Below are 27,888 nucleotides of genomic sequence, written 5' to 3' on the forward strand. Positions count from 1 at the left end.
GCGGGGTTAGTGGGGCGGGGCCTATGGGTCCCTGGGAGGGGGCGGGGCTTGGCGGCGGGCTCGTGGCGGCGCGCGGTGAGTGACGGGCGGGGGGGATCTCGAGCCCCCCGCGCCTTGTTCCCCTGCACCCCCAGCCCGCCCGAGGGGCCCATGCCCGCCCTGCCTCCCCTCGGGCCGGGCCGGGCGCCTCGGGCCGGGGCCGGCGGAGGGGCCCGAGGGGATGGGCAGCCCTGGGACGCGGGGGTGGACGTGCCGGGGGAGCTCGGTGTGGGTGCGGGCAGCGCTCCCGGGGCTCCGGGGAGGTGTCCGGCCGGGCCTGCCCTGCCCTGCGGTTCCCAAGGTGACAGCTGGGCCCCGCGGCCACCGTGCTGCCCTTGCCGTGAGGGAGCTGTGACCCGCCGGGGCTCCGCGCTGAGCCGGAGGGCCGCGCCTGGCTCCGCTGAGGGCCCTTGGGAGGGCTGGGGACACCCGGGAGGGCTGGGGACACCCGGGAGGGCTGGGGACACCCGGGAGGGCTGGGGACACCCGGGAGGGCTGGGGACACCCGGGAGGGTTGGGGACACCCGGGAGGGCTGGGGACACCCGGGAGGGCTGGGGACAGCCGGGCGCTGCTGTTCTCCAGTGTCCGAGTTACCCAGGGACATCGGCAATGCGCTGTATTCTTAATAGTTCCTTACTCGTATAACGATCTGAGCTGCCCCACGGTTCACCTTGTACTTTGAGTTTTTGTTTCGAGTTTTTTGTGGCGTTGTGGTTTTTCTGTGTGTTTTCCCCTCTTGGGAAGCTGGTATCTCTGTGTGCTTTGTCAGACCCGGTGGCTTTAATTTCAGCACCTGCGATCCCAGTGATGTTGAAATGCAGGAAGGCAATACACGGGAGGTCAGAATGGCAGCAAGGGTTGAATATTTCCTGGCTTTGGGTGTTTGCTGGCACTGGTTGGAAGTTTGTGCTGTCTGTTTGAGTTTACTGGATGTTCGAGTGAGCAGGAAGTTGCCAGGTCTGTTGTGGAGCTGAGTTTGCAGTAATCCAGGAGTTCATTGCAATGATTGAGATATCAGTGATTCCACTTCTAAAGGGAGGAGATAAAGGGGAGTGTCAAGCAGCTTTTATGTTGCAGAATGTGTGATGAATTTAGAATGAAACCCGGAAAGGATCAGAATCTTTTCTTCCTGTTTCCTGATTTCTATCAGGTTGATTGTCAAGTTTTTGTTTGTTTTTTTTTTTTTTTTTTAATGGTGAAGACCCATGTGGCTGAGTCCTGGTGTGGCATTTCAATTTAGGTTTTTTAGGTACAGATATCATAGTGTATCCCAAGCTGGAAGGGTCCCACAGGGATCATCAGTCCAGCTCCTGTCCCTGCACAGACACCCCAACAGTCCCACCCTGTGCATCCCTGGCAGCATTGTCCAAACACTCCTGGAGCTCTGGCAGCCTCAGGCTGTGCCCATTCCCTGGGGAGCCTGGGCAGTGCCCAGCACCCTCTGGGGGAAGAACCTTTCCTGATCTCCAACCTAACCCTCCCCTGGGATAACTTCAGGCCGTTCCCTCAGGACCTGTCACAGGGCAGAGATTAGAGCTGCCCCCTGGGAGGAGCTGCAGCCTCTGGTGAGTTCTGACCTCAGCTTCCCCTTTAGGATGAACGAGCCAAGTGCCCTCAGCTGCTCCTCATATGGCCCTTTCAGACCTTTCACCATCTTCCTAGCTCAGTGTTTACCTGTATATATTTCCTTTTTTTTTCACTGGGATTGTCACTGGCGAGTTTTAATGCCAGTGGGGTGGGGAAGAGGCTTTAGCAGCACATCCTGCAGCACTCAGCAAGCATCACATCTTAGCCACTTGTCCTTTTTTAATTTCAGCTTTGTTCATAGTCCTCATCTATGTTTGAGCCTGCAGTGGGCTCGTGGTTCCACACAGTTCCCAGGCAGAGGCCAAATCTTCTTGTTTGTGCTGGAATTCTGAGCTCCAGAGTGCTTACTAGTCCTGCTTTTTGTGCCCAGGTGGATAAAATGCTCCTCACAAACGTTTATTAAATTGACTTTCAGTCTGTTTGATCTTAACTTGCCTCTGCTTGAGCCTGAGGTCAGTTAAGCTTTTGCAGGATTTTTCATGAGTAACAATATGGGATCTTATAGGGTAAATTAATGTTCAGCTTAGTGATCCCAAATCATGTAATTTATGATGTAATGTTCCCTGAGGCTTTCATTAGGCTTTGGACTCTGCATTATTTTTTTCTCATCCTTCATTAAAAAGGGGGCACTGGGAATAATGTGTAAATGTTGCTGTTTAAATGCAGGTTGATTTTGCAGCTGAGGATTTGTTGGTGAAGCTGTGACTGCTCTACTGTACAACACAAAATTTTTGCTACAAACACAATAATTGTTGCAATAAGCAAGTTTTTGCTTCTGCTCTCCTCCCCGCAAAAAACCCAAGATACTGAAAATACATGAGAGCTGTCAGGAGCTGCAGGCTCCCACACGACTTCGTGTTGAGAACAGAGAAATTTTGTATGACTGTTTCCTACTGAAACTTGGCTGCTTTTCGTTTCATATCAGATTTCTCATCTAAGCCAGCTTGTTAACTAAGCTGAGAATTAGGATAATTTCTGCCAGTAGAAAGGATGAATTAAATCACCTTTCCAAGTCACTTTGCATGTTTGCCTTTTTATTTTAAAGGTATCACCCTGCCACTAACTCTGACTTACAGTGGTACAAGGACAAGGTTTGTGGGTTTTTTTTGGCTTTTTGTTTTGCGAAGAGTTTGGGAGGATTTTTCACTTCTTCCCTTACAGTGTAACTTCAAGGTTTGGATTAGTGAGACACTCTATCCCTGAACAAAAGTGGAATGCCTAAGAAGGGAGGGCATTGAGAATAATCTTTTCCAGTTTTGTATTACAAGTATATGACAAAATCTTCCATGTTCACTCAGTGAGTTTTGAGCAGGGCCCTGAGGAGTTTTGTTTCAGCTGGCTTGTTTTCCAAGTAAACTTCAGGTCCAAAGAGAAGACAGAACTTTTTGTTCTTGGAATTAAAATTGGCTATTTTTCTCCTTTCCTTCTTGGTTTCTCTATTTACTATGAGGACTCCTCTACCCAAGAGAAAACTGCCGTGGCTCTGCCGACCTGCATTCCCTGCTCTGGCTGAAGGTCACCTGAAAGTTAACAGGAGCCTGCAGCAGAATTTTGGGAAGTTGAGCTGAAGCACATTGCCAGCATAAACTTCTCCACAAGTCTGCCAGGAAATCACTGGGAGTCTTGGCAGTTTTTTCTTAGGGAAAAATGAAAAAGACTCAGTCTAGTTCATGTTGTTTTTCTCTGGGAAATCCAATCTTAGTTAATCTTCTCCATTGCCTTTTGTCTCAATCTAATTTTCTGGAAATGTTCCCAGTCAGGTCCTGGAGAACACAAAGCCAATGATTTTTTCATTAACCTTTTTTTCATCTAAAAGCTGGAATCTGCTAATGCAGAGAATAATGGGACTAGTTATTGTAAACAAATTAAACTCCTATTTTGCTGCATTTTCTAAAGCCTTTCATTTCTTGGTCCTGGTATTAGACTTTCCTGGTTTAGAATCCAATCTAGAAGTGAGAGGCTGTGATGAAATAGCTCCTTTTTATTTTTTCCCTTTTTATTTCTACAGTTTTTAATGTGATTTCCCATTGCCTTTTCTTCCCTGTGTTATCAGTTTGGATCTACCAAAGTCCAGTTAATTTCCAGTGGCACTTCAGCAACTGTGATTGCAGCCAGAACAATGGCTTTGCTTCCTGCTCTTTTCCTATCTATGTATATAATCTCAGAAAATCACACATTTGCTATATCACAGATGTGAATGTCATTTATCATCTTAAAAAAGTTGTACACGCATATAATCTGTTCACTGTAGTATTTATGTAAATGGATACAGCAGTCCATGGTAGCTCTAGAGCCATAAGTGATTGAGACACTTCTGTTCTCACTGCTTGCTCAGCATGTCCTGGTGTGAATCCTGAGAATGTGGGAGAAAACTGGGAAGAGAATCCAGATGTGCTGGCATGGAGCTGACAGCGAGTGCCCCGAGCTCTCCTGAGACTGCATGAGAGCCACTTCACTTTCATGAACCTTCTTTTCCCACACTTACTCATTAGTTATCACAGATTCAGATCTCATTACTCTGATGAAGGCACTGGAGCCTGGAATATGAGCTTTGTGATATATTTAGCTGATCTTTTGGCTAACCTGGATAAGGGGAACCCTGACAGTGTTGGCTGTTGTTCTTTTCTAAACACTTACTGCATCTGTTAGGGAAAGGAGTGTCTATGTAAATACTCTCTCAGGCTTTTTGCACATTAGAGACGATATAATTGGACTTTGCTCTGTAGGATTAAGCAGTGCTTTGAGGCCACCTGTGAGGTGCAGTGCACATCCTGAGCTAATGCTGTGAGCAGACCGGCTGGCCTGCTCCGGGGAGCTGGGAAAAGCAAAGGGGTATGGCTCCTTAGGGAGACACTCATCCCTGTGACCCAACCTGCTCCTTGTCTGATGTCTCTAAGTGGTGGCTGCACTCTGTGTGGGAGAATGGGAGCAGCTCGTGCCACCCTGGCTGCTCCTGGCTGGGATCTTCCAGAGGCTGGACTGGGAGCCAGGGATCCCATTGCTCAGTTGCTTTCCCTGTTAACTTCTCCTGCTCCAAAAGGCCTTGTGCTAAAGAGACTCAACAACTCATTGTCACAGCTGGACTGCATTTTGAAGCTTGCATCTTTTGCTTGGGAAGGAGAAACACTAACAAACGTGGAGCAGACACAAAGCCAGTGCTCCCAGTAGGAGCCATCCCAGTTCACTCTCCTCCAGCCCTCGGGAAGTGACCGCAGCGCTGCCATCAGCGTGGCTCTGTGGGAGGACATTTCCGATAGGTAAAACAACCCTTGTACATCAAAGTGATAAGGGAAGTGGGAGCACAAGCTCCTGAGGAACACACCCAGCCCCAGGATACTGTGGAAGTGAAATGCAATCAGAGTTGGTCTGGTTTTCTCGGCTGCCTTGCTTGTCTGAGCTGCTGGTCTAATGGATTTGGCAAGAGACTGAATCATGATTTCTGGGTTTGCTGCCAGCAGGGTTTTACACAAATCAAATTACCACTGGCTTTGGTGCCTTCATTAACTTGTGATAAGACATTATCTCAAAAGGATGTGCTGAACTTTGGTGTTTAAGGTAATGTCAGGTGAGACTGAAGTGTGCTGGAGGAGTGTTATAGATACTGTCAGGCTGCAACCTGAACAGCTGAAAACAAAGCTAGTTGGGAGTTCTACAGCTGCCCTCCTGTTCCTGCTACAGGCCTGGTTGTACTTGTAAAGCCATTTTTGTGCTGCTCTTTTCATACAAGGCACAGAGCAGTGTCTACAGGATGTCCTGCTGTATGGGTGGTAAAGCCTAATACACTTTATTCTGATTATTCTGCTTCTAGTTTAACAATCCTCTTGGCAGCAGCATGACTTTCCTTAATTTTCTGAATTCCTCAAGTAAAACCCACCAGGACATCATAATAGCACGATCATGTGCACTGCTTGTCAGTTGAGCCCTTTTTGTGTAACTCTTGCTTTTCATCTTGCCTGAAACCACAGCCCCCACCACGAGGCCCCTTGTGTTGCAGGGCACAGCACAGCTGGTCTTGCACTTTTCCTGCTTTGTCACATTGTTTTTCCATAGCAGTTGTGGACTTCAGGTTTCCAAGCAGAGGGGTCCCAGAGCCAGCTACCCCAGCAGGGTTTGTCTTGTACACAGTGTTAAAGAATTTCTGCACATTGCTGGTCTTTCTGGCTTGTTATTTTTTTATCACTTCCCAAAGCTCCTAAAAAGTGATAACTTTGAAAACATCACATTTCTTCATTATGGGCCAGATAGAATCACAGAGTGGTTTGGGTTGGAAGGGACCTTAAAGCTCATTTTTTTCCACCCCCTGCCATGGGCAGAGACTCCTTCCGCTATCCCAGGTTGCTCCAAGCCCTGTACAGCCTGCCCTTGGACACTGCCAGGGATCCAGGGGCAGCCACAGCTTCTCTGGGCACCTGTGCCAGGGCCTCCCCACCCTCACAGGGAAGGATTTCTTCCTAATAGCTTATCAAAATCTTCTCTCTTTCAATTTAAATACTAAATACTTAAATACCAATACTAAAACTAAGTTTGCTTTGTTATAAGATCCAAAACCTAGCAAACCACAAATTTATCTGACAGAGATATGAATGCTTGAAATGTGTTTTGGTTAATGGGTCAGAAAGTAATCTCTGCAATGCACTTAATCAGATCAGAGAGTTCTAACATCTCTTGTATTTTTGCAAAGATTTCATGAGGGAGATTCAGGAGCTGCTTTTGCTGCTCTGTGGATCTCTTTGTGAGCATCCCAGTGCTTGGTCTGGTCCTAAGCTAATCTGAGCAGTAGTTAATAATTAGCCTTTGATAAAGATAATGATGTGCTTGTCAGCATTATGTGAGGGTTGAGAAACTTTGATCAGTCCCAGACTTGTTGCCTCTCTGGAGAAAACTGCTCTCTTGGAGTCAGTAGATGGAAACCCTGCCTCTGGAAGAGTAAGTACTCAGCATTTTTTAGCTCTGAATAATTTTCTGCTTTGGATTAGGAGCTCTGTGGCAGTCCAGGGGCTTGAAAATGATGAAAAAAACAGCATTCAAACCTCTTTCCCAGAGTGGTTTTTTGTCACTCACAGAAAAATTGTTGATGGCTCTTGTTCCAGCTTTCCATGCCCTACAGTCATGACTCTTCCTGTCAGAAGAGTGTCACGAGGCCAAGGCTCCTGCAAAGATAAGTTCCTTTCCAGAGACTTGAGTTGATTGCTCTTTTCCTCTTCTTGATATTGGAGATCTTCTACCTTGCTGAGATTGTATTTTCAATGATTTGGTAATTTCAATAATACTTCCAATAGTTGAGTTGAATTTCCAAATGGAGAATGTGCAGATGCTCTGTTCCATGGACTGGGGCTATGAATTTGTGCTCTGAACCCTTGCAAGTATTTGCATTACTACCTGGAAGCTGTTTATATATCACTGTACCATCCTCTTGCTGTTTGTCAAGATTGCAGAGCAGGAGTAGGAAGGTGCCTCTGGTGATGGATAGTTTGGCCTTAACCATCTGCCAAAACAGAGATTGACTTCCCGAGCTTAATTAAAAACCCACTGGAATGGATTTTGCTGCTGGTGACCTGAGTTCTACCTTGCATTTTGCCCAGAAACAGCTTGAGGCTTCTCAAAACAAGTGTTTGGAGACACAAAAGAATTTGATTCTTGGCTGTGGTAGAACAAGTTCTTGTGTTGAGGGAAAGTCACGGATGGTGCTCCAAAATGAAATGAACACACATCCATTGCACCTCTGCAAGAAAAGGTATTTTTCTAAAAGCCAGTCTTGTGAACTCTTAGGTCTTTAGTCAAAGCCTGCATTTCAAAGGTGACCCTGACATGCCAGAGCAGGAACTGGAAATCCCAGCATATCCCAGTAGGAGCTGACATCAACACGTGGCTGTTGCGGCAATGTTTGACACAGGCTGGAGCGTGGCAGCTCCAGGGGAGGGCAATGGTTGAGTGGCCACCTCAAAACACTGTGTCTGCACATGGACACGCTTCTGAGGACTAATTACAGACAAGCAACTGCTTAAATATGAAAAGAAAGGAGGGAAATGTGCTCCTGGAATTGCTCTTCAAGGACGCTTTCCCATGTGGTGGAAGGTAATGAACGTGGCTGTAGTGGACATGGAAAAATGTGTGTGAGTTGCTTAAACTCGTATGTCTCATATCATAAATGTGGAATGGCCTCCTAAAAATTAAGAGTCAGTTCTGGAGTGTGGTTTTCTTACTCAGATTCTCAAAACACCTAAAAGCCAGTTCAGAACTTGTACAAGTGTTGCCTTTTCTGGGCTAAGTCTGGTTATGATGTTGAAAAGCAGCCAGAGAGGGCAGATGAGCTGTGTGAAAATGGGCAATGGGAACCTCCTGTGAATCACCTGTGCTGGACTCCCTTTTATGAGGCCTCTAATAAGCCAGTGCCGTCCATTTACTACCCTCAGCAGTGGTTTTATCTGCTTGGGACAAAGGTATTTATGCTGTTGCTAGATAACATCTCTAATCCTCCACCTGTGTTGAAGGCTCAGTAATGCACTTCTAGTTGATTCATTTTTGCCTCAGAGGAAACTTGTGCTTGCTTTCTTAGAGTGCACTTTTTTGACTCTGGTTTCATTTTGTGTCTCCTGAGATTATTTTATAGTTTTACAGGGCTTAAGGCTCAAAGGCACCATAAAATCAATTTGGTCAGAGCTGTTTGTACTGTGTAGCCTGGTGTGTGTCCTTCCCACTCTAGCAAAGCATGGAGCAATTGTTTATCAGGAATTAACTCACAAGCAGTTCCCTGTCTCACATCCTGACATATCTGTCATTCCTTATAGATAGAATGCTTCTGCATGTGGCTACTGAACAGCCACAAACAATAATCTGTGTCCTTACCCTGTGGACAGACACATTTTTGTGGAAAACAGGCTCCTTTCCATACATCCAGGTGGTGCAGGAGGTGTTGAACCAGCAGGAATCTGGATGCTGAATTAATGAGCACAGTGAAGAATCTTGTGTGCCAAAGGTGGTTTTCTTTTTTCATTTGAAGAGAAAACCTTTCCTTTCATTTAAAAAGAGCTTGTTTTAGGTAGGGCAATACCTGCTAGAAGCTGTTCTTGATTAGGGCATATGAAATAGGAAGTGAAATTCTTCACTAGGCCTGGTTTTTCTGAGGAAGCAGAAGTTGTCTAATCTTACAGGATGCACATCTTGCAAGATGGAGTTCCAAATATTCATATATTTTTATATTAAAAAAGTTTTTGAAGCGTATCAAGAGGCTCAGGACTCTGTCCCGTTTATTCCCAGCCTCCCCCAAGGCAGCAGGATGGTTCCTGCTCTCTGGGCATATGGATCCCATCCCCTGGTCACCATTGCTGTGTTTGGTTGTGTAACATCTGAGCAAAAACTGCCACAGAGGATCAGGAAGTATCTGTTTATTCAGGAATTACGTAATCTTGGAAAACAGGGGTCATGTGGCTCTGGTTTTCTGCCTCCCCTTCCCAGTGCTGTCCTGTGTCTCCTCACTGCTCAGGATCCTCGGTTGCCCTCAGCTGATGAGTGACTGCTGAGTGGTTTTAGTGGGAGCTTCCCAGGCGATTCCTGACTGAGCACCACCCACCCTCCATCCCAGCACAGCCTCTTGCACCACTGGCCTTTGAGCCATTCTGCCTTTGCTTAAACTTCCTCCCTTCCTGCCAGGAAGAGAAGGCTCTCAGATTTCTCCTCCCTATATGCTGAATCCTGGGGACTTTGTGACCTGCATTGGTGTTCCTGTGTCATGCCCTTGATGTGAGGAGGAGAGGTGAAGCTTTGATAGCATGGCCTGTTGGGTCTGCAGACCTGGGCTGTTTGATTGCTTCACAAGGCTCTGACATCCACACGGAGTGCTGGAGTGCTTCTGTAGATGACTCCTGGGAACTGCCTTTGATGGGAAATAGTCAGTTCTAGCTCTGAATTCATGCTGGTGTTGGCTGTAAGGAATTTTGGTGTCTGCCATGCCTCTTAGCCTGGATGTTTCATAAAGAAATTGTAACATGACATCCTGTCCCAGCTCTGGTATCTCTGATGCCCTGCTGTTCTCTTCAGATGAGAGAATCACGAGTCAGCTTTGGTACAGCATCTCCTCTGCTGTGGGAGCTGTGGGAATGGCTGTCACTGCTCAGGTCTTGCATGTCCTGAGGTGCCTCAATTCTGCCACTTTCCAGAAGCTTCTGTGCTCTTGCATGCCAGAAGGGGGACAACTGCCTCATCCCACCAGACAGAAAGGGGAACAATGAACAGTGTGGGGCAAATACAGAATCCAAAAGACTTGTGGTGGAAAAAGTGCAAACAGGGTAGGAAACACTGAACATGCACAGAATGGAAGAAATTGTGCTCATGGTAGGCTTGAGCAGGACAAGGCACTCCTGAGGGCAGCAGTCAGAGGCCTCTTGCAGAATAGGTGTGCTCTGGCTTTGGCACCCCAGGGGACATTTGTGTCCCTGCTGTTTGTGCCCAGTGGGCAGAGCTGGCTGGAGCTGGGGGCTGTTCTCTTGGAACAATAATGTGGAAAAGGGGAGAGTTTTGTGACACTTGGAGATGAACAGGGAAACTGAGCTATGGAAGAGATGCCAGTCACCTTTTAATTGGTACCACCTTGTCACTCTTCCATTTTGCTGTCTGCTGATGTAGCAGCTCCCCTTTATGAATACGATGTTCATTGGCATTTACTGGCAATAAAAACAACAACCTGTTGTTGACATGTCTGTTCCTGGCCCTCTGCTCCAGGCCGAGTGAGCTCAGCTTTGTTCCCTGAGCTGCACTTCAGATTTGCTTGGCTTTTTATAGTCTCTGGCTGGGGTGGAATGTGCTCTGATCCTTGGAAAGTGTCCCTCTGGGGACTTCAGGTTGATTTGGGCTCTTGCAGATTGAAAGAATTTGTGTTTTATTTAGGATGGGAGCAGGTTATTGCTGGAAACTTTAGTTCATTGTACTCTTGACATCTGTTCCTCCAACACAAGTTTGCTGTGTCCTGCCTGGTTATCCTTCGTGTGGTAAGAGTCTGCTGTGTGGATGTGTCCTCAGTCTTGTGACAGCCTCCAGCACCTGTCTGTCACCCAAAATACCTCCCCTGAGCCAGGCTTCTGTGGCAGATGTGCCCTGAGCAACATCTGCCAAGCAGAGTGTTTTGCAAGCCTGCACCCTGTGGCATTCACAGCAGCTGCCAGACCCAATCCCAGTGGCATTCCTGGTGTCATGCCCTTCCTACTGTTTTGCATCAGGCAGGGCAAGGACTGTGTTGCATTTGCAAAGGCATGAGGATGATCCTGTCACATGTAGCCAGTGTTGTACTGAGCCCCAAAGCCTGGTCTGCACCTTCCAAACCACTGTCACCACAGCAGAAGGCAAGGAGCTGGTGCTGCTGTGCTGAAGAGATGGTCCTGTGTCCTGCCAAGAGTGGGGTTCAGGGGAGCAGGTGCAGGTGGTGACCCCAAGATTTACCCCAACAATTGAAGGCATGGATGGATCTCTTAAGATTGCAGTGCTTCTTTGACAGGAAAATGGAATGTGCACTGGAGCGTGTGGGAATGTGTGTGGGATTCCTTTGTAGATGAGGGGAATTTCTACCCCTGCATTGCTGGCCTGAGATTGTGAGGGAAAGAAACAAGCTGAGGTGTCACAGTGTTGGTTCTGTCACCTCTTGCTAAAGGCTGCTGTGGCTATTGTGGCTACAGAGGCAGGGGCTGAGAGATGCTGAGCACAAGCAGAAGGGCTGTTGTAGGGTAGAATAGGATAGAAGTGGAATAGGATAGGAAAGTTAAGGTGGAAGGGACCTTCAAGTATCATCCATTCTAAGTGCCTGGTCACAGCTTGGTGGAGTCAGGGACCCATTGTGAGGCAGTAGAGCAAAGCTCTCTATGCAAAGCTCCCTGTGCATTCCAGGTGCTTGAAGCTGGGCTGGGCCAGGCTTCTCTGGCAGAAATGAGGCTACAGCCAGGCAGGGTTGGCCAGGACTCCTCAGTGTTGCCAGGCTTCTCAGGAGCATCCGTCTTTTACTGCTTTTCCATCTCCTGCAGTTTCAACATGGCTAAGGAAAATGCTTGACCACAGAGGAGGCTCAGCCTCACTCCCCATTATTTTGTCACCCCTACACAGCTCTTGCCAGCATTTCTCAGCCTTTCTTCTGATGTTATCAGGTTTAGAGTCTGAGGTTTTCTGCTCTGCAGCATTGTTTTCAGCTGCCTTTTTCTCCATTGGGCCTGTGAGTAATGACATGGTGTGTGCTTCACTTAATGAAGTCCAGTACATTGTCCTGTAAAGAACAATCTGTCCTGGGTTATTTTTTTTTTCCTTGTTCAAAGATTGCAGATTTCCTGAGGCATCTGCAGAAGCTGGGAGATTAGGAATAACCATTCCATTCTAGGGAAGCCTCTAACAGAAGGTGACCAGACAAGTTTGCTATGAAAATAAACTCCATCAAAGGGACATTATTGTACCCATGCTGAGAGGAAGAGCTCTGGCCCCTCCTCAAGTAATGAATGGCAATTGTGCTGAGTGGCTGTGACCAGCTTTGCTTTAGTTGTACAGCTGAGGGATGCTTTGGCTCAGAGCAGAGGACAGGACCTTAAGGATTGAATATATGCTGAAACTTCATCAACTGGTTTTGATCTTCATTTCAATAAAACCTTAATTAATGTATATTTGCATCGAGCTGCCAAATAATGTTGTCCAGCCAGCATTCCAACTGGAATCCATAGTTTGGAACTGAAGCATTGTTTGGAGTTTTCCATGTCCATGGGTGCTGTGTGATGGCTCCATGTGGAGGGGGCAGCCTGAGCCTCAGGGACACAGCCCAGTAAAGAGAGGAACAAACATGTACTGGTATGGGAAATGTGGGAAAGAAACACAAAGGTTTGGTAAGAATAAAATAAGCAAACGTTGGCAGCCAGGAGGCCTGAAGGATGGGTGTTTGGAGGAGCACGTACTGCAGGGTGAGATGGTTGGCTGCAGCTCTGTGACCTGGCTGTGCTGCAGAGAACAGGAGCTCAACTCTGGCTTAATTCGTCACCCCCAAACCTCTCTGTGGGTGATGTGGTTTTGCTCCTCCCATGGGTGTGTCAGGGTCACCTTGATAAGAGCCTTTCTCAGCCTGGGCAGATACCATGAGTCGTGGGCAGAGCTCATGGGCAGCAGAGTGGTTTTGATGTGCCAAAACTTTGTCATTACCTTCAGCATCCACGGCTGTGCTGTAGTGGTTCCAGCTGGGATCATCATTGGAGGTGATGGCAGAGTGTCAGATCTGTGTGAGCTTCTCCCCTCACAAAACATGGAAGCCCTGCATGTCATTTTTAGAAGCCCATTGTATGCCTGTGTTGGGCATTCCAGCTGCCCAATTGCTGGGCTCTGGGTGCTCCCAGCTTGGCTGCCTGTCCCTGCTGCCTGCTTCCATCCTGGCATGCCACAGGCTGCCCAGGCACTGTCCCCTGTAGAACCTGAACACAGGACGTTGTCAGCAGCCCTGCTCAACTCTTTTTTTGCCCATTATTCTCCACTCGCTGCACTCCACCCCTGGCACCTCAGGCTGGACATCCTCCAGAGCGCCTTTCCTTCTGAAGTTCTGAAACCCATGGGTGTGAGTAGCTCAGCTGTATCCCTCCTGCTTACAAGTGGAGAGGGAGAATGTGCCCTGTGTCACACTCTGCGTTCCTGCCTGGCTCTGCTGATCCAGCTTGAATCCACATTTTCATGGTTCCATGGTCAGGGACAGACCCAGGAAGTCTGAACTCAGCCTGACCCTCAGTGTGTATTGGAGCTCCTGAGCTGTGCCCTTCTGGTGTGTTCAGCTTTTAGGAAGTCTTAAACTTCTGGGAAAAGCTTTAGGATGAGACTAAGGTAGTGAGGCAGTACCAGGGCAAGCCACAGTTCTGCTGAGAGCTTACAAACATTCCTTGAATTCTTAATATAACACTAAGAGTTCCTTCTCAGGAATTGTGCAAGGGAAATAGAGGTGTGCAATTAAGTGTGCTGGGCACAGCACAGTCCCTCCCTGTGTCTCAGTGCCAGCCTGGAGTTGCAGAAGCTGCTTGGGAGAGTTCCAAGGGGAATTTTGACACTGGAAAATAGCTGTGTGTATCTGTAACATGTGTTTTACTGCATTACTGAAGAATATAGTGTTTGTTCCCTGTGTTTTTAAAGTGTGTCTTCATAGCTTGGCCCAGGGAGCCTGGCTGCCATTGCTGGGTGCTCCTACAGCATGAACAGGTAGAATTGGTCTGTCCCTCAGCTGGGCCTTTAAGCAGCTCTGGAGCTACGCCTGGGATCCTGGAAGAATCACAAGTCCACCCATTTGGAAAGGAAGCAGTTAAAGTAGTCAAGTTTGGCAGGAAATTGAAAAAACTCAAAGCAGTGCTTAGGTCTCCTGATGACGAGCTCAGTGGAGCCCACAGCTCGAGCCAGTGAACAGAGCTGCAGTGTCTGCAGGCTCCTGCTTCCCTCCCACTCCATTTACAGCACTGCTAAACAAAAAAGGGATTGGGCTTGGGTCCACAAGCTGGGAGCCAGTGGAGCTCAGTCTGCCAGCAACACTGCTGTAAGTAGAGCACCCAGAACTCCTGGCTGCCTTTTCCATTGCTTTTGTGTTTTTTTCTATAGCATTCCTTTGTGTCACGCAGCAATGAGCCATATGTGATATGTAAGCAAGAGATCTTGGCTTTTCCAGCTTGCTATTTTTAATCATTTTCCCTTGCCTTTCTCTCAGGAACTTTGATTTTAATTCTTAGTAAATATTACCAGGTCTTTCTCACTTCTTCAGGAGAAGAGAGGGATGTCCTGACCCTGTTCTTGCTACCAGAAGTAGCAAGAGAAACCCTGAGTATGAATTGCTCCAGCTGTGCTCAGAGGAGTCAGGAGGGTTCTGAGCAGGAGCCAGTCCTGTCCTGGCCACTGCAGCAGCACCCTCTCTGTGGGACAAATAACTGCTCTAAAGGAGACTGGAGAGGTAACTTTTTAGTCTCTGGTCCTTTTGGGCAGAGTCAGTGGAATTAGTTTTATTTCTTGGGATTTCAGAACTGGCCTTGGAAAGATGAGGCACTATGTAGAAGGGAAGAGTTGGTGCTGTTATGGGCATTGATTTAGGGCTCCATTGTTAATCCTGTTTGACTTCTGATTTGGAAAGGAGTATCATTCCCTTTGAATGTGACATTAAGGATGATCTGTTTGACACTGAGCTGATTGTAAAGTACTTGCTGGGAGCTTGGTTGATCTTTCCATAGTATGTCCTGTTTCTGCATGTCCTGTGTTTCTGCATTGAAAGGTGTATTTTCCTTGGGTGTTTGCCACAGGAAGAACTGATTTGCTGTGAAATTGCAGGACTCTGGATGAACACAGCAGAAGCAATAGATTGGGAAACAGTGAACTTGTGGCTAAGACCTGCTTGTCAGGCTTTGGCATCTGGTTTTGGGATCTCACCAGGTCCAGCTCCTTTACCTGCACTCCTATATGCATTGGCATATCCTGCCTGTCCTCCCCTTCTCCGTGCCCTGGAGCTGCAAAAGTGCAAATTCCCGTGTGTGTGGAGGTGAGGCAGCCCTGGTTTTGTGTTGGTGGAGAGAAGTCCTGGTGCTGACAGTTTGCTGCTGGCAGATCCTGCTCCTGGCTGCACCTCTCCTGAACCAGCCTGGTTTGCAGAGCTGCCACGGTGGCATTGCAGGGGTGGGACAGAGACCTTTGTGAGGGCATAGTGTGCTTGAGGTCATCCTGCTCCAGGATGGTGGCTTTCAGTCCTGTGTGGTGTGTAGCTCTGAGTCTTGCAGTTTGCCTTAAAAATTTGAGGGGTTTTAAAATGGAGGCTGTGGCTTCTCTCACCTGGGGTAACAGCACTGAGAGGGGAAGAAACAAGCCCTGGAGAGAATTTCCTCATTCCTCTCTCCTGTTCCACCCTGTTTGTTTTCTTAGGCAGTAGGTTACTGCAGAGCACAAAAAATCACTGTGTGTGTGTTTGTCTGTGTGTGTGTCCCTTGTGACAGGTGCACCCTGGGGTCTGTCCCCTTCAGCTGTTCAAATTGCTTCAAAATATCTGAGCCTGATGCAGCCACAGACTGTGGCAGATCCCCTCTCCAGGGCATGCTCAGGAATCCACTCCAGTGCCTCTCCCTCTCAGTGCAAACATCTGGAGCAGGCAGCAGCCAGAGATCAAGTCACCCATTCAGACAGAAATACCTGCTGAAGGGCTGGATTTGTACAAGGTTAAACCTATTTAAAGAAGTTATAATAATAGAAACTTGGGGGGGGGGGCGGGTGGGATCATTTCCTTCAGGTATGGAGTCAGCCTTGTTAAACCACCACCTTCTTGTGACACACAGAGCTCCACATCTGTCAGCTTGTTTTGTAGGAGTCAGTGCAAACCAGCCAGGGATTTGCAGCTTGGAATATTACACACCATTAACCTGTTGCTGCTGCTGCCTTAGATAGTGGTTTTTATCCCAAGGCATAGGTAGAGATCTCCTAAGTTGTAAATCAGAGTCTGACTGTTCACTGGAACTGATTGAAACAGAAATTTATCCACTGTTTATTAACTTTAGTAACACAAAACACAGCTGAAGTGGCTCAGATGAGGTTATTTCCTCTTAAGCTACTTAATACCTCATCTTTTCAGGGTCTTGTAACATGTCCTTCAGTGTTGGGTAACTGCAGAAGGATTTGGTGTTGGAGCACTGGGGTAGCAGGGTGGGAAGGAGCTACACAGGAGCTACAAGCTTGCTCTTTGTAATCTGTGTCAAGGCCTGCCCAGCCACAGGCAGCCACTCCTCGACACCTGACTGTATTTGCTCCTACAGAGTAAATATCCCAAGAACACATCCAGTATTTCTCCCTTTCTGCAGACAAATGATGATTAGTGAGAAAGAGTGAGAAGCTGGACACAATCCAGCCATGGCAGTTTTTCATCTGGTAACCAGCCAGGGCTTCTGTGGAGAGTATTGGAACCTGCTGAGCCTGGCAGGAGTATGAAATCCTAAAAGGAATAAATAATCATTGGACAGGAGTCACTAGTGAGGATGTTGTGTCCAAAGGAAAAGCAGTGGCTCAGTCAACTTAGAGGAGAGGGAGGAGACAGAGGAGCAGCACCAATCTCTGCTCTCTGGGACAGGGACAGCACCCAGGGAATGACTGGAGCTGGGTCAGGGCAGGTCAGGCTGGAGATCAGGAAAGGTTCTTCCCCCAGAGGGTGCTGGGCACTGCCCAGGCTCCCCAGGGAATGGGCACAGCCTGAGGCTGCCAGAGCTCCAGGAGTGTTTGGACAATGCTGCCAGGGATGCCCAGGATGTCTGTGCAGGGCCAGGGGCTGGACTCAGAGATCCTGGTGTGTCGCTGTTGAGCAGCTAGCAGAGTAATGAATGCATCGGTTCTCAGTGGCAAGAAGGAATGACCTTGTTTTGATTTCATCACATTTATAGAGTTCTCAAAAGTCACCCAGATTGGTCAGTCAGAAGCCTTCCCCCAGGCCTGATTGGCCAGGCCTGCACTGCCCAAGTTCTGGGACACTGTTCCAAAAACATCCAAACCTTATCTTTATTTACAAAACACAAGAAAACTTCTCATGGGAAAAACTGTGCTAGCCACACTGGTGGGTCCCTTCCAGGTCAGGATATTCAGTGGTTCTATGATTCCAGGAGATTTTAGCTGGGGAAGAGGGGAAGTTCTTGTGTTACGTCTTTCCTCTCACAGCACACTTACCTTTGATCCCACGGGGTAAAGCACTTGGGCTTTTCTTCTTCCTTCCCTGATGCAAAAGACAATTTGAAGTTTGTGTGTCTTGGCAGAGAATTCCTTTCCCAAGTGTTTGTATTTTGGGACTGCAGTTCTAGAGCCTGAATATTTCAGTTCTGGAACAGGATGATCATCTAAGCTGTGCCTTATGGAAATCACACTGGGCATTCTGCAGGTATCCCTTGGTGAAGTTTTTCTATGTCACCTGAGCTTCTGCTCGCATTGGTCTCTCTCCTTTTTTCCTCCCCATGAACATTTTTCTGGTCTCAATATTTGAGCACAAATCAGGGGCAAAATGAACTGAAATTGACAAAAATATGGACAGGGAATTTATTCTGCTTTAACCAGTGCTGTTAGATTCCATGACAAGTTACTTTCCAGGGGATTGTTGTGAAGCTGTCTGAAGCAATAAGGAATGGACTACAAACTTCATCTGCACTGAGATTCAGAACATAACTGAACTGTGGGTTCCTGGTGTCACTTACAGGTGCTCACCTGCATTATTTAATTTCAGTGTTTGCAGGGTGTATTACTTCTTTCTCTTGAGTTTGTCCCCAGCAGTGCTTAGTGTCTTTATCTTCCCCAAATCTTTAATTTCTCTCATTCCTCTCTTTCATTTAACCCCAAAGCCTTTGGACATTCCCCTGTCATGGATGTTCCACAGGGCTGCACTGACAGTCATGTTCTGGACCACCAGTGATCCCTGCACAGGGTCACTGTCCCAGGCTGAACCAGCTCCACCACCAGCTGCCATTCAGGATCTTATTTGCTTCTTTCAGTTTAGAAAGCTCTTCTAGAGTCTCATTTCCTCTCTCCTATCTAAATATAGCCATACCTACCTGTTTAAGCACCATGTTGCCTTTTATCTTAGAAAACGGTGGAAAAACACAATTGCAAACCCTTTTGATGATTTATGTGGAAGGAAATCTGTCTCCTCTCTTTTTTTTTTTTTTTAATTTAATTTGATAAATTGTCTGTACTTTGGTTTTTAGTTCACTTGTTTTTACCTTAGTGCTGGACTGGAGTGGGAGGGTACAGAGTATTCCAGGCAGGGTCTAGTAGGACAGATGCTGTGCTTTCAGGACTGACTTTATTCCCAGGTTATTTTCTCTCCTGTTGCTGTTTCTACCTGATGATTTTCCTTTCCCACCAGCAATTGTCCCAGGTGCCATCCCAGGCACTGCTGGGACAAAGTGCAGCAGCCATGCCCACAGCTAACCACAGAGGGTGTTTTTATTTATTTTTTTTTTAGTGTGTCCAGACATCCCTGATTTGTGGTAACCAGATTAGGGATTGGGACTGGCAGCCTCTTGAGTGTTTCTCTTACCATGGGTAATGTGATTAGAGGGGAGATGTGGCAATGTAAAGCTCTTGGAAATGAAATTGGATTGCCTGTGGCTGTTGCAGACCTTTGCCTGGCAGTAGGTCTTGTACCAACTAACACAATTTCTGTGTTAAACATGTTCCCAATAAAATGTGTAACTGTCAATTAAGAGCAATCCTGTAATCTGATCCTTTAGTATATGCAATTTAACATGGTGCTCGTGATATTTTTGCCTTTTGCAAGTCTCCAGTTGTGAAGGGGCTCTGTTTTTTTCCTCATGGAGACAAGAAATGTTCCTTTATGCTGAGCACTTGTCCCCAGGTGCCATCTCAATCAAATTAGGCTGAAATGGGACACACCTCCTTTAAACTGTCCTGCTGTGTGCTCTCTGTAGCCAGAGCAGGACCGTGAGGATGCTCCAGCAGTTTTCCAGAAGCAGCAGTTCTTAGTGGCTTGGAACATTTTTCTTTTGCAGTAGCAGTAGAGAAGTCACATTCTGTTTAAAAAGGGCTTCATTTTTTGTTTCTTTTCCAGGGTCCCACTTTTCTATGTGCCTTTCTGAATCTCTCTGTCCTCAAGATGTCTCACCACATGAACGGCTCCATGTTGCCAACCTCACATCCCCCTGAGCATCACCACCCCTCCACCACAGCCTCGGGACACGGGCATGGGTCTGACATGATGATGATGGTAAGTGGAGAAATCATAATTAAGCAGAGAGTTTTTCCTTGTCTGTGGTTCAGAGTAACTTGTCATCTTAAAGACTGTTCTCTTGAGAACTGAAATTAGGCTGAGCTTTGGAAGGCAGGAGTCCATCCAGGTTAAACCCATATGCCATTGTGGGTCTTCTGGAGGAAAGGAACAGCATGAGGGGATACAGAGCATGAAAGTGATTTCAGAGCCAGAGATCCTTTGGCAAAATTGCCTTTTCTTGCAAAATCCTTCCTAGCAGCCAACCTGGTGTCTGCTTTCTAGCCAGCTAAGGGCAGAAATGCAAAGCAAGCATTTTCCTGCAGGAAATGGATGGATGGAGATCTCCAGGCTGGCAGTGAGAGGATTGCTCAGCAGTGTGAGGGGCTATGCTGAGCTCCTGCTGTGCCTTTCCCTCCTGAACTCTCGGAGCACACTCAGTTTGGGGAGCAAAGCACTGCCATGTTGGCATTAAGGCTGTATTGGTCCTGGTTCCTGCTGCTCCAGCTGACTTTGATTCCAACAGGTTCAGACTTGTGCATTCTGGCATCCCTGAGGCTTTGCAGAGATCCTGGCCAGAGTTTCCATGGAGATGGCTGTAGGATCAGTGTTTGTGTGTAGCCAGTTCTAGGAACTTTTTCAGCTTTTTCTCCTTTCCCTGAATACTTCTGGAGTGAGTTTCAGATTATTAAAACATGTCTGTGTTTGGTTAAATTTCAAAAGGAGGGGAGAGAGGGTGCATTTCTGTTTCAAATGAGAGGGTTCTCAGGAGTGGATTTTGGAGACCTTCAGTTGGAGTTTGTTTGCCAGCTCTGTGCCTGAGGAGAGAACCAAGAATCTCTGCCTCTACTTCTATTGCAATGAGTGTCACAGCAGGAGAGGAGAGGACTAGAACAGCCTTGGTGGGCTCCACGTGGAGCTCTCAGTCCAGCACTGCCACTGCTCTCCTTGTGAAGCTCTTCCCATAATCTCAGCTCACAATTGGCATCCCTGGGCCATTATTTTTGTGTAAATGTCATTTCTTTACAAATGTCAAGTGTTCACTGGATAGTTACAGGACCCTGCCTTGCCCTGCAGCTGAAAACTGTGAGTAATTGCACAAGGTTTTGAATTCATCTTGCAAATAAATCTGTCAGAGAAGGCACTACATAGGTACAGCATCTTAGATAACAGAGTGAACATATTTAATGTGTGTGTTTTCCCATTCTTCACTGGCACCAAGTAACAGGCTCGAGTTCAGCTGCAGTTCTTTGGTTTATGAGTGTTTTGTTTTAAATGTAAAGATGTTAAATTCATTGAGGAGATGAAAGAACTCTCTAAAAGCTGTTTTACAGTAATTTCTCCTCTGGGGAAAATGAGTGTCTGCTGATTCTTATGGATGCTGAAATGAATCATAATTCTGAGCTTCAGCAAATAACCTTAATTAAGCAGCGAGGGAAGTTCAAAGAGAAGTTCCTCTTGCTTGGTCAGTACTTCCCATGTGAAAACAGTGTGCAGCTGTGCCCAAGACATGCCAAGCTGTATTTGCCTGGATGGGAAGTTTCTATCACCTCCAGCTGGCCTGGGGATCACTGATGCCTCCCCTTCCCACAGTGCTCACTTTGCAGGCTCAGGAGCCCTTATTTTCACTCAGGGGAAGCTGTGGTCCTGCTTTACATACAATATTCCTTATGGTAGCTGTGTTTAGGCCTCTGTTTCTCATAGGATGTTGGGAATTCCACAGGGAGACAACAGTCTGCTGGCACAGTGCAGGATGGGAGCAGAGGACTCACCTGGGTGAGCTCAAGTGAGGTCAAAGTGGGGAAAGGAAAGTGCCCTGTACCCCAGTTCCTGAGGGGATGAGGAGGCAAGGAGGAGCTCCTGGAGACATCCCCAATCCCTGACTTCTTCTGATGCTGAGGAGAAAAGAAGCTCCAAAAGCAAGGAGAAGGCACTTATCTGTAGTTCTGTGAAGGCTGTGACCTCCTGCCCAGGGCTGCCTGAAGGAGCTGGAACTGGAACATGGAGTATCTCATCCCTGTTTTGATCGTGTGTGTTTACAGCAGATTTAATGGAGAATTTCTTGGTGTTTATGTGGTGACCAAATAAACTGATCTGAGTTCTTGTTCTGATACAAACCCCATTGCTACACCATGCTGTGAGCTCCATCTTGGGATGAGTTCTTCAGGCTCATCTTGGTGTTCTTTGTGTTTTGGGCAGGCCATGACTTTCCACTTCAGCTGTGAAAATGTGCCATTGCTCTTCTCTGGACTTACAATCAATTCTCCTGGAGGTTAGTAACACTGTCTTATGCAGTCCAAACAAAAAGTTTGCCACTGGTGTTTCAGGATTCATGTATCAGGAATTACCTTGTTAGTTATGCTAAAAATATGTGGACATGCTGTGCTGAGTCTGGTTTAAATGGCATCTGTGGGGTGAAAGAAAAAAAGAGATGTTTGTAGAGTTCAAGAATTTGCTTTTTATATTAGCATGGTTTTGCTTCATGGGTGAAATTCCAGTTAGTGCCTGGATGAAACTCCCATTTCCCACCTGTCCATGCGTGCACAGGGAGCCCGGCCATGGCCTGCACAGCATAACAAGGTTGTTCAGTCACACAGTGACTCTACTGACACATTTTCTTGCCCAGAGACAATAATGTTTCCTCTCTTGTCAGAAATGGCTGGTGCTTTTGTGGCTGTCTTCTTCCTGGCCATGTTTTATGAAGGCCTTAAGATTGCCCGGGAGTGTCTGCTCCGTAAATCCCAAGTCAGCATCCGCTACAACTCCATGCCAGTGCCAGGCCCCAATGGCACCATCCTGATGGAGACACACAAAACCGTGGGGTAAGGATTGCACTGCATTCTAAAGCAAAGCTCTGCAGGTGAAACTGGCACAGAAGAAACTTGGTGCAGCCAGTTTTGATCTCTGGAGAGTGTCCTGACTCCAGACACTGCTTGGCACAGGACGATGGGGCACACCTGGGCACCCTCGAGGATGGGGATAAAAGGAGGAAAGCAGCAAGGAGCCAGATGAGCTTGGGGTTTTTGTAATGAACATGTCTGGGGAGTTCCCAGGAACAGAGTTTGGGTGTTACATCCTGTGACCCTGACAGAAAACACTCAGGATCCTTTTGCTGACAAGTAGCCAAGGCCTCTGTGCAGAATAAGAGCCATTCTGCTCTTGAATGGGGGGTTAAAAGAAGCTTGGCAAAGTCTGTTTCTCAGCTAAATGTTGTGTCCTGCCAGCAAGCTCCATGCTTGCTTTGCCCTAAGGGGAAAATCACAGCTCCAGGTGCCAGCTGCATGCAGCAGTCCCTGCCCAGGCTGGTGTCACCTTCTCTGCCATCCCACACCCACCTTGCTGTCCTGGCAGCTTTCTCTCCGGGGCTTTGCAATTCCCACCTGCCCCGTGTTTGCTGACGTGTTTGGGTTTGTGTTCCCAGGCAGCAGATGCTGAGCTTGCCCCACCTGCTGCAGACTGTGCTGCACATCATCCAAGTGGTGGTCAGCTACTTCCTCATGCTGATCTTCATGACCTACAATGGGTACCTCTGCATAGCCGTGGCAGCAGGAGCAGGCACTGGATATTTCTTCTTCAGCTGGAAAAAGGCAGTGGTGGTGGATATCACAGAGCACTGCCATTAACACTGGATGTGCCCACAGGCCTCTCCACCCCACTGCTCCCTGCAAGTGCAGCCACCCCAAGGACTGGAGCATTCCTAAGCTGCAAGAGAATCATGATAAAGAAAATAAACTGGAGTTCACCACAGAGGGGTGCAGGGATGTGAGGAGCTGGGACACGCTGCTCCCCTTGACTCTTGAGAGTCCATGGCAGCCATTCATGGCCAGGATTTGCTTTATTCTTAGATTATGCTGTGATTGAAATTAGTTGGCTGACAGAACTGTAGAAATTATTATTTTAAAAAGAAAACAAAACCATTTTATTTTTAAATTGTAAATGCTCGTCAGTGGAGGTTTAATGAACAGTAGGAAAAGATGAAAGTTGCCAGTAGTGTGTGAATGGCTGTTTCAATTTTGATTTTTTTTTCAATGTGTACATAATGCCAGGGGAGGAGATTGCCCTGGCATTGTGGCTTTTGGGGCCAATGACACCTTTTGCTGTAAGACTCAGCCTCTGAGGAAGATTTGGTGCTGCACATCAGACACACTGAGGTGTGTCCTGGCAAGGGAGGACTTTGACCCAAGGATGTGACCCGTGTGCTTCAGGGGCTGGATGAACCTGCCCTTCAAGCCCACCAGAGGATGATGAGTGTTGTTAATCTTATGTATCCAGCAGCTTTACTCAGCCTCCAGGGAGAACACTTGAGTTTGGCTGCTTTCCCTTCCCAATTATGGAGCAGATGCAGTTCTGTATTTACAGGGCGAAAAGATTCTAAATAAACCGTTGAACCCACAGGTACTTCATGTGGGACTGCACGTGGATGGAACTAGAGCTAAACGTTGGGTTACTAGAGTTGGGTTCTGTAAATGAGGCAAGAGCTAAACAATGATTTCATGACACTAAAGTTAAAATGGCTGAAGAGGGTGTTCCTGGATGGAGGGGGAGAAGGGGGGAAACAACCACATTCCTGTTAAAGAGATTGGGAAAGAGGAGAATGAAAACAAGGGACTACAGCAGCATTCAGTGTCTTCTCAGGTGAAATTTGGAGCAGCTTGGGCTGATAGAAAAGTATTCCTCACCCAGATGATGCCTCTTAATAATCACCCTGTGCCTGTGTTGGAGGTACAGATTCTCCGTGCCAGTGGGGGACAAGTGCTGTGGTGCAGTGGAGAACTTGGTCAGTGCTGTGAGCTCTGCTCAGTTCTCAGGCAGGACAGGCTGTGACTGGGGCAGGACCACCCTCCTGCCTGCCTGGTGCCAGGACAGGCTTGGGGAGCAGCTCTGCTTTAGCACCTGGGTATTAAACTGCTGGTTGTTGTAAGGAATGTTGTGCAGAGTGTGCAAAGCTGGAGTCCTCACTCTACCCAGCTTGCCCAGTTTGTGCCTGTAACTGGCTGCAAGAGAAGACGGTGGGAATTTGAGAGGGGCACTGAGAACAGGCACCACTTTCAGACTGGGAATGGTGTCTGGGACATGGCATGAGAACAGGGAATCCTGCTGGGATAAAGCTTCTGGACACACAGGAAAGTTTTTTCCTCTGGAGATGCTGCTGGTGATTGCTGGCAACAGCTGTGTGAGGAAAGCAGATCTGGAATGACAGTTTTTAGCCCCTGAGCCTTAGAGGGTGAGGCCACCCCTGTGACCTGCATGCTCCATGGTGCTGCTGCTGCTGTCCCTGCACAGAGCTCACCTCTCCCTGCCGCCCTCTTTGAGGAAATCAGTAATGCTGCTACCAGGACTTGAATTGCACCTCCTAAAGTCAGCTCTCCTGGGCTGATGCCAGCTGTTTATTTGGACATCTTGTTTTCGGTGGACAGAGATAATAGAGAATAAAAGGAGCGCAGTTAAAAGCAGACTTAGGTTCCTAAATAGCTGCTTTTTGTAGCAAATTTGCATCTGGGTGAAAGAGGCAGTTATTTTCATGGAAAAGTTCTAGCCACCTCTTGCTGAGAGACAGGAAAAGTGTTTCCTTCCCCAGTCTGATCTTTGAAGGGAGCTCTGTCTGTGACAGAACCTACTGGTGCCCTCTCTGTGCCTGTCACAAAGGTAAAACTCTCCTGTGCCCTCTAAGCAATCGTGGGAGGGGAAGCCTGACCCTCCCCATCCCTGGAGAGCTGAATGTTAGTGTTTGGAAGAGAAAATGGACAATCCCTTCCCACTCCTGCTGGAACTGAGAGGAACTTGAGTGTTTGTCAGGGAAGATTGGAGCTGTTAAAAGCTGGAGATGGTGGTTGATGTTGTGGAAGGTTTGCACTACAGGGCTCAACCCCTGAAGGAGCTCAGGGTGACATTGCCACTGCTGCCATCGGTTTTCCTGGAAGGGGCTGGAATTGTTGCCATTACAATCACACGGTGGAGTAAGGAGTGGCTTTGTGTGGTGACACTGGTCACCTCATCTACCTGTTGCTGTGTCTTCTTTGAAACAGAAGCTGCTTGGCCTGATCTTGCTGTCAGCTTTCAGCCACCTTTCTGTGTGTCCAAGTGACCAGACTTGAATTCTCTGATGGATGAGATCAGCCTGTGGCTTGTGCAGCATAAATCTAGTTCTTGTTAAGCTTTTCTGCCTCATTCTACATGCACCTGTGCCCCTGGAATAGTTTCCCTCCAGAATGAGCTTCCAAGGCTCATATCCTGCCCTTGCTCTCCCCAGAGAGGGCACACAGCTTTCTCCAGCCTGCACAGGGAAGGGACAGTCCCCTAGCCGGGGTCACCTGGGCAGGAGTCTCCCAGCTGCTCCCACAGCCTGTGTGAGGGGTGGTTTGAGCACAGTGGGCTGCCCAGGGAAGGTGAGAAGTGGCTGAGGAGAGCAGGGGGAAGCTGTGTTCCCTCTGCTCCTGAGCTCCCTGAGGCAGCTGGGGAAGGGATGTGTCCAGGCTGCTCCCTACCTGCCTTGGCTGTGTGTCCTTAGTTCAATGTGACAATCCAGAGAAGCCACCAACCTCCCCGTGTCCTCCCCCGCCTTGCCACCAGATGCCACCGCGGTGTGTTTTCAGCCCGAGTTGCTTCGTGCTGTGGCAGAGCCTGAGCAAAGCCTGACCCTCCCTGGCTGGGATCTGACAGCTCTGGGCAGCCCCAGCCCCTCTGCTGAATTTGAACTTGTCCTGGTAACACGGGGAGGGCTCGGAGGATTACCAGACTTGGGTACATTCAGTTCCTGTGTTGACACACATGTAGCATGCTTGGGTGTGATGTCCTGCTTGGGGGTGACATCCTGTGCCTGTCTTTGTGTCCTGATGTTTGCTCTCCACACACGGTGCCTCCGGATTATCATCGAGGAGGGAGCACAGAGCATCCAGGCTGTGTTCCTCAGCTGGCTTTTGTTGCTTTTCTTTGAGTGCCTTTTGAGTTTGTCTGGAGCCAGTCCCACCCAATCCAGCAGGATTTCTAGTTTTGTTTACAGTGGACTGTCAGTTTTGTTTTTACTCTTGCTCTTTGTGGCGGTAACTTGTCTGTTGTTACTGTGAATATCAAGAATCTCCTGTATATAATTAACCAATAAAATAGACTGCATTTTATTGTGGTGGGAGTGTGGTTTGGAAACAATCCTCAGTGCATCACTCAGAGGGAGCAGCAGAGCCCAGCACTTGTTTGGGTGCTCTGGGAGTGAGGAGCAGCATCCTCTGGACCTTCCCAGCTCCCAGGAATCCACCCTGAAGCTGCTGGAATGGGAATGTGGGAATTCACTAATAGGTTTCTGTTCCAGCCTAGTCACACTTGGCAGGTGTGGGGAGGCATGGAAAGAGGAATTGGTGCCTCCCAGATCTGCCTGCCCTGGAGGGGAGTTTTAGGGAGCTCTAAGAACCTCCTGAGGTGTTTCCCTCTTAGAGCTGAGGCCTGCTGGGAATGCCAGAGTAGCTGAGCAATCCCTGATTGTTTTATGTGGTGTTAGATAGGAAAAGCAGCTCTTCTCTAGGCCAAGCTGTGGCTCTTTCCAGTTGGAAAAGTTTGAAGTTCTGTGCATTTTCCCAGTCTGACCTGAAATTAATGCACCCGCAACACGTGAAGCCTGAATTTAACTAAAGTCCAGTTTGGAGCATTGCTTAGGACATTGGAAAACCAGAACTGGTCATTGTGCTGAAGATGGTAGGAAACAGCCTTGTCCAGAGGCAGGGAGAGCCTCCAGCTCCTGAATTCCCTGCAGGTGTCCTGGTGCAGGCCCAGGGCCCTGGCAGCCTGCCCTGCTCCTTCCCCAGGCTGCAGGGAGCAGTTCCCTAAACACCAAGAGGCTGCTTAGATTTTGAAGTTGCTTCCTTCAGCTCACCCTACTGTATGCCAGACTCCTCCTGGGTGAGCTCTGCCCCAAATCTCACCTCACCCTGCCCAGGCAGCTGATGAGGATAAATCTAGGAACCTGCTGAAGAAATTAGTGTGCCCTTGCCTTTTCAGGTGGCACCATCCATAAGGAACTATTTGGTGACCTTTGATCCAAGCAGCAAACAGCCCTGAAGCTCCAAGGGTGACAAACGGGGGCAGCTGAGGTGACACTGAGCAGGGCTGAATGGAGGTGGAACAGGGAAGTGTGAAGGAAAAACGGCTCAGAAAATAGGGGATGTCATTCCACATCCATGTGCACAGTACCTCATCCAGATCTGCAGCCATTCCCTGCTCAGGGCCCAAACCACATCCCAGCTGTAACAGACTGGGAAGCAGCTCTGGGATGTATTTGGGACTGGGTGATTTAACAGACATGGGGTTATTCTTTCCTGGCTGCCTCAGGGAAGGACAGAGCAATGCCTGGAAGCACAGCCTGAGGCACCCAGAGCTGTGGATCTGCTGCCTCTATCCCAAAACACTCATCAGACACTTGCAGGACCTTCTCCTCAGTGGGGTCACCAGTGGGTTAGGGCTGGAGGTTCGGCTGGACAGTCCCTACCATCTGGTTTAAGATCACCAAATCATGATCCCAGAGGCTCCTCCCGCAGGGTTTTACCCCCCTGCTCACAGGTACAGG

The 27,888-nt window shown here is 48.0% G+C and overlaps 1 protein-coding gene and 1 long non-coding RNA gene across 4 annotated transcripts; one reads left to right on the forward strand and one right to left on the reverse strand.

The window, feature by feature from the left end:
- Positions 1 to 22: 22 nt before the first annotated feature.
- On the forward strand, positions 23 to 26,452 carry SLC31A1 (solute carrier family 31 member 1). Of its 3 annotated transcripts, none has more exons than XM_085076453.1 (5): positions 23 to 75; positions 19,182 to 19,337; positions 21,537 to 21,609; positions 21,991 to 22,159; positions 22,759 to 26,452. In XM_085076453.1, the coding sequence occupies exons 2-5, from the start codon at positions 19,227 to 19,229 to the stop codon at positions 22,958 to 22,960; spliced, it is 555 nt and encodes a 184-aa protein (XP_084932579.1). In that variant the 5' UTR covers positions 23 to 75; positions 19,182 to 19,226; the 3' UTR covers positions 22,961 to 26,452. The 3 variants fall into 3 exon arrangements, with proteins under 3 accessions (XP_084932579.1, XP_084932578.1, XP_084932577.1); XM_085076452.1 differs by lacking the exon at positions 23 to 75 and adding an exon at positions 6,449 to 6,553; XM_085076451.1 differs by lacking the exon at positions 23 to 75 and adding an exon at positions 13,805 to 14,147.
- On the reverse strand, positions 14,549 to 15,554 carry LOC146430013 (uncharacterized). Its single transcript, XR_014855410.1, has 2 exons — positions 15,044 to 15,554; positions 14,549 to 14,930 (listed from the first exon to the last, which is right to left on the reverse strand). It is a non-coding gene; the product is annotated as an uncharacterized LOC146430013 (long non-coding RNA).
- Positions 26,453 to 27,888: the final 1,436 nt, after the last annotated feature.

This window comes from Lichenostomus cassidix, chromosome 17, assembly GCF_008360975.1.
Source record: "Lichenostomus cassidix isolate B80296 chromosome 17, HeHo_3.0, whole genome shotgun sequence".
In the NCBI taxonomy this organism is placed as follows: Eukaryota; Metazoa; Chordata; class Aves; order Passeriformes; family Meliphagidae; genus Lichenostomus; species Lichenostomus cassidix.

Bases quoted from the DNA above. Each gene is read 5' to 3' on its own strand.
- SLC31A1 (XM_085076451.1), top strand. From the start codon at position 13,980: ATGACGAGCTCAGTGGAGCCCACAGCTCGAGCCAGTGAACAGAGCTGC. The intron at 14,148-19,181 runs GTAAGTAGAGCA...TTTCTTTTCCAG, and splicing joins AGTCTGCCAGCAACACTGCT to GGTCCCACTTTTCTATGTGC. The intron at 21,610-21,990 runs GTTAGTAACACT...CTCTCTTGTCAG, and splicing joins TACAATCAATTCTCCTGGAG to AAATGGCTGGTGCTTTTGTG.